We start from the raw sequence: 5,418 nt of genomic DNA, 5'->3' as shown, positions 1-5,418 counted from the left end.
ATCCTTGACAATCCCCTGCCTTCACCATCGGTGTCCCAACTGCTCCCCCAGCTCTGCAGTGCCCTCAGAGATCTCCAGCCCTCCCTGGGCTCATGGTGTCCCTGATGGTCCCCTGCCCTCCTGTGGTGCCCCCAGTGCTCCCCCATCCCCAACACCAGAGCCGCATGGCTGATGGCACCTCCCAGTCCCCACTGCTGGCTCTTGCCCAGGCAGGTCGTGCTCAGGATGAGGTGGAGCAGAGCTGGGTGCAGGCTCAGGTGAGCTCATCCCCCCCACGCCCCGTGTATCCCAATGCACGTCTAGTGCCATGTCCCCGCAGGTCAGGAGACTGGAGAGGGTAACACCACCCACCTGCAGTCAGCCTTTCTCACTCACTAACCCTCAAGCTGTCTGCCAAAGAGGCAAACACCCATCCCAGCTCCCTCTCCCACCTCCAACCCCTTCATCAGCCACAGACTCCACCACCACCTCCATGGTCCAGTGCTTTGTGGACAAGGACAGGAAGGAAATACTGAGGACCATGTGGGCCACGGAAGATAAAGTTGACAGCCTCAGGAATGACTGGAAAGGCAATGGGAAAGCCAGGGCAGGGTGGGGCTGCAGGGCATTTCTCCATCCCTGCTCTGTGCTGGGGCTGCACATCATGGAGACCCTGGGGGGAGCGCTGAGCCCTGGGGGTGGGTGCCGGTGCTGGGAGCCAGCTGGGCAGCAGGAAAGGGAGGGTGGTGCTGGCACCCCGAGGGCTTTTGGAGCAAGTCCCTGGGATAGGAGCTGAAGGCAGCTACGATAATTTTATAATTAAAAACAAAGTGAAATTTTCACATGTGTGTCACCACATCCTGCTCCCCAGGAAGAGGACAGTGGCCCTCCTGGTGTCTTCAAGCCTGGGGCAGATGCATCTCTGGAGGATGCTTGACACAGATGCTCATCCCCTGTGCAGGGCAGGGGCCAGAGAGATCCCTCCCGAGCTGGACACAGCCAGGTGCCGGCTCTGTCTTCCCCTGCATCATGAGCAGTGACATGTTCACCCGGTTGGAGAGATATCTTGGAGGAGGTGTCTGTGCTGCATCCCCGTGCAGTAGTTAGGCAGTCTGAGGGCTCCTGCCCACCTTCCCACCCTTGTTACTGTCTCATACCATTAGGGACCCCTCGGGAGGGCTCAGCCAGGGCTCTGCCATGTAGCTGTACCCTGCCCGGCCCCAAAGCACCACACATGTGGCATTGCCTCCCATGGCATCTGTGCGTGGCAGCACCATGCACAGGGCGTCCCCTCCATGAAGACAACCAAATTTTACTCTCTACGTATCTTCCAGAAAAGCCCTTCTGCACCGAGAAGCAGTACCAATTCCTGAGTGCCCAAGAGCTCCCACTGCAGAGCCAGGGAAAGCCCAGCACATCCAGCAGAAAAAAACAGCATAGAAACAGCAGCAGAAAGTTGTAACACAGGAGGGGACTGCCATGAGGAGGAGCTCCTGTGGGCAGACGCACCACCCTCCAGTGCAGCAGAGAAGAGCTGGTCGGGCTGTGTTTGCTGCAGCACTGTCTTTGGATGGCAGCACTGGGACGGTGGCAGTAGGGCAGTGCCAGGCTCTGCCCAGCCCAGAGACTCTGTTACGGAGCAAGGAATGGGCTGGCAGAGCCTCTTGGATAGGGGATGTGCAAACCACCCCCGTGCCCCGACTTCTCCGCACAGCCGTGCTCATCCCCGCGTTCCTCCGGCACTGCCTGGGTCACGCAGACCTCCTCGCCTCGCCTGTCCTGTCCTGGGCACACTGCCACCCGGCCACCCGTCCCACAGCTGCCAACCCGGTGTCCATAGGGCTCCAGTTACAGCCCTATAAAGGGGGACAGGGCACGGGGCCGGGAGGGAGCCGTGCCGGGTACTTTGCACCACCACGACTATGGGGAGCGATGCTTTCACCCTGGTCCTCACCCTGGCCCTGGTGGCATGCGTTTCCCCTGAGGAGAGGAAGGTACGGGGATGGGTGGTGATGGGGACATGGAAGACACTGTGATGCAGTGTGAGCAGCTGGGGGTGTCCCCTCTTAAATGCCATCTTGGTCTGGGACAAGCAGGAGAGCTTTGCAAGCACCCAATCCAGGCCATGGCCAGGGTATCTCTGGGTCACCATCTCCACAAGGTTTTTCTCCCAGAGGGGCACCAAGCGTGGGTCATCCTGCAGGGTCTGTGCCCAGGGTTACTATGCATGGGGCATCCTTTCCCACAGGGTCTCTGCCTGGGGGTACTGTGCACAGGGCATCTCCTCCCACGGGATCTGTGCCCGGGGGAACCACACACGGGGGCATCCCTTCCCCTGGGGTCTGTGCCCAGGGCCACCATGCACACTGCCGGGCTGCGACACGCTGGCCAAGGATGCACCACCAGCACAGCAGCTGGCAACACCTGGGAGAGCATTTCACCAAACTGGGGACAAGGAGAGCTGCGCTCTGCTGTCGCACCCACAGAAGGGCTGACAGCTCCGGCTGTGGGACGGTGGGAGGGATGGGGTCTCCCTCTGCCCCGTGCGCAAGGGCAGAGGGCCCGTGGCTCGCTGAGGGAGATTTCGGCGGTGAGGGATGACGGGAGCTTCCAGGGGAAATACCTCACGCGGGTCACCCTCGCCGGCGTCTGTGCCCGTGCCTCCCCCTTACTGGGCGCCCAGCAGCAGCCCAGCGAGGGGGGCTGGCCCACCTTCGCCTTCACCGTGCGCTGGGACAAGTTCTCCAGTAAGTGCTGGGACACCCAGGGTCCAGGAATTTTCCTGCCTGGCTCACCCAAGGGAGCCGCTGGGGAAGGGCAGGTCCCCCCGGCATGGGTTGGGTGGGCGTGTGGATGTTGTAGCAGAAACATGGCTGTAGCTGGGAGGATGTCAGGGAAGGGAAATCAGCCAGCGAGTGGGAATACATCCCCATTGACCCCTTCCCCCAGATGCCACCACCGCCTTTGCGGGGCAGTGCTTCGTGGACACGGGTGGGAAGGAGACGCTGACCACCATGTGGCTGGTGCGTGAAGCCGTTGGGTCCCTGGAGGAGGACTGGAAAGCCACAAGGTAGTGGGGGATGTGGGGGGCAGCAACCCCACAGAGGGGCCCTCCCCAGGACCCCTGAGGACAAGCATGCCCCTGAGCGATGGGACCACCCCTGGCAACCCCACAGCGTGGATTTGCAGCAGCGATGCCAATGCCTCCTGGCTAGGGGCTTGCCCTGGCCAAGGGCATCCAGCAGCTGCTCAGGGCAAGTTGGGGGGCATTTAGCAACACCCCTGAGTGGATCATGTCTGCAGATCATCCCACAGGAACTCTCTGCTTCCCACAGGGTGGGCAGAAATGTCTTCACACGCAAACGCACCCTGAAAGGAAAGATTCTGCCGAGCTTGTTCCCATCCTGTGTGGACACAGCTTCACCTGCCCCATGATGGCATGTTCTGGCTGCAGTCTGGACCCACAAGACAACCAAAACTGGCTTCTCACATAAAAAAAAAAAATAATGTAGAAGACATGTCAGCTGTGGTCGTCTTTTTTAAAAAACTGCCATCGCTCCCCCTCTGAGGCAGCTTCTATCCCCATGGGTACCCCTGCGGAGGTGAGGGCTCACCACTGCCCTTCCCCAGGGACAGCTGGATACCCCCAGTTACCCCCATCCAGCTCCCCGGGTTCATTTCCCACCTCATCCTAACACAAACTTCCACCCTGCGCCGTCACTCCACACCTGCTTGCTGGTGGCAGACATGGAGTCAGCATCCTGAATCCAGCCACCTTCCTTGTGGTGCCTTCATACACATCTCTGCCAGATGCCTTTCCAGCCCCAGGACTTCCCGTAGGGTTGGGTGATGGAGGTAATGGTATCAGTACATGTGAGATGTTGGTAAAGTGCTTCATTCATGCTGCGTGACACACGAAGTAAAACGTACACAGTTAAAGCTCCCATCCCATCCCATCCCATCCCATTCCATCGCATTGTATCCCATCCTGTCGCGTTGTATCCCATCCCGTCATATCCCATCCCATCCCGTCCTCCTGGGTTACAACCAGGGATTTTACCCTTCTGAGCGGCTGCATTTCAGCAATGACACTCTATCTGCCTCTGTGGACACCTGCCAAGCCTAGTCAGCTCTTTAAACACAATGTTTTTGGCAGGTCCGTGGGTGACGATGAAGCCTCTTGCAGAAGCGTTACAAATATAACGCAGCCCCAGGGATGCCAGCACACTAGCCCTACAGTCCATTGAGCCTGGCCTGGAACCTTGGGTGTGAGGCGGAGGGGTGGCTCCCACCGCCCTGCCACCTCAAACAGGGCAGCTTGTCCCTGCCAAACAGGGCAGAAAGGCAGGGGCTGGTGTCAGGCCGAAAGGATGGCGTGCAGCATCCAGGGCAAGAGTAAGAGATCCCTCGGAGGAGGAGGGAGGGGGGAGTTGGGGTGGATTTCTCAGGCCTCTGTGATAAGCCCATGAGTTTGGGATGGTAAAAGGCAACATGGAGGAGTGATGTGCTAGGAGAGGGGTGGTTTCTGCTCGCCCCAGCCTTTGGGGCCATCTGGACCAGAGGGGGAAAGGCACTGAGCAGCATCAGCAGTGGGATCCCGGTGTGCTCCGGGGCTCGTGCCAGGCACTGAGCAGTGCCACCACCCTAGGGCACGACTCCACCACCCCCAGTACGCACTCCACAGCTCTGCTGCCATCCAGTGCCCCAGACACTGCAGTCCTGGGGATGATATGTGTTTACACAGATGAATCTCACCTTAGTTTTCAGTTGCCCACAGCCCCGTGCCTGCTCCAGGCACTGCAGAGAGCGGAGAAGCAGCTCAGGAGCGCAGGGGCAGTGCACGCTCCGTTTTGTACATCCAAAACCCTTAAGAGCAGCAACTGTAATGAAGAGGTGCAAATACAAGGCTGGTTAGCACGCTGGGTGTGTTTAACAAACACATTCCCTTGGACCCAGTGCCCCTCTGTGGTTACTTCTACCTCTAACTCTTGTAAAAGCAAAAGCAGCAAAATTAGCAGCTGGTATACAGAAGATGCTGGGGAATTGTTACTGCTGGGGCAAGCCCTCCCTCCTGGGCCGCGCTGCAGCTTGCCTCTGCCCGGGATGCCCCGACACTGTGTGGGTGACACGCTAGTCAGTGGCACCAGCGGAGCAGGGAGCGATTAAATGTTTAAACGGGTGATAATTTCCAGCCTGCACACGCAGGAGGCAGATTCCGAGGAAGGTACTTGATGCTTCTCAGGCTGCTATAAAGGGCTTTAAAAAAAACCTGCACCCCAACCTCTCTGCACATCCATCCGTGCTCATCCCTGCGTTCCTCCGGCACTGCCTGGGTCACTCAGACCTCCTCGCCTCACCTGTCCTGTCCCGGGCACACTGCCACCCGGCCACTTGTCCCGCAGCTGCCAGCCCAGTGCCCACAGGACTCCAGTTACAGCC

The 5,418-nt window shown here is 59.3% G+C and overlaps 1 protein-coding gene across 1 annotated transcript in view; it reads left to right on the top strand.

The window, feature by feature from the left end:
* The first annotated feature begins 1,901 nt into the window (after positions 1–1,901).
* Positions 1,902–5,418, top strand: part of LOC104286969 (avidin-like) — a 4,928-nt gene continuing 1,411 nt past the window's right edge. The window contains exons 1-5 of the mRNA XM_009885621.1: positions 1,902–1,985; positions 2,183–2,189; positions 2,532–2,726; positions 2,929–3,049; positions 3,315–3,385. Of these exons, the coding sequence (XP_009883923.1) occupies positions 1,902–1,985; positions 2,183–2,189; positions 2,532–2,726; positions 2,929–3,049; positions 3,315–3,385 (478 nt within the window). The remainder of the gene's footprint in view (positions 1,986–2,182; positions 2,190–2,531; positions 2,727–2,928; positions 3,050–3,314; positions 3,386–5,418) is intronic.

The sequence above is a fragment of the Charadrius vociferus genome, unplaced genomic scaffold (assembly GCF_000708025.1).
Source record: "Charadrius vociferus isolate BGI_N301 unplaced genomic scaffold, ASM70802v2 scaffold1490, whole genome shotgun sequence".
Classification (NCBI taxonomy): Eukaryota; Metazoa; Chordata; class Aves; order Charadriiformes; family Charadriidae; genus Charadrius; species Charadrius vociferus.
This window is presented reverse-complemented; position numbering and strand designations above follow the sequence as displayed.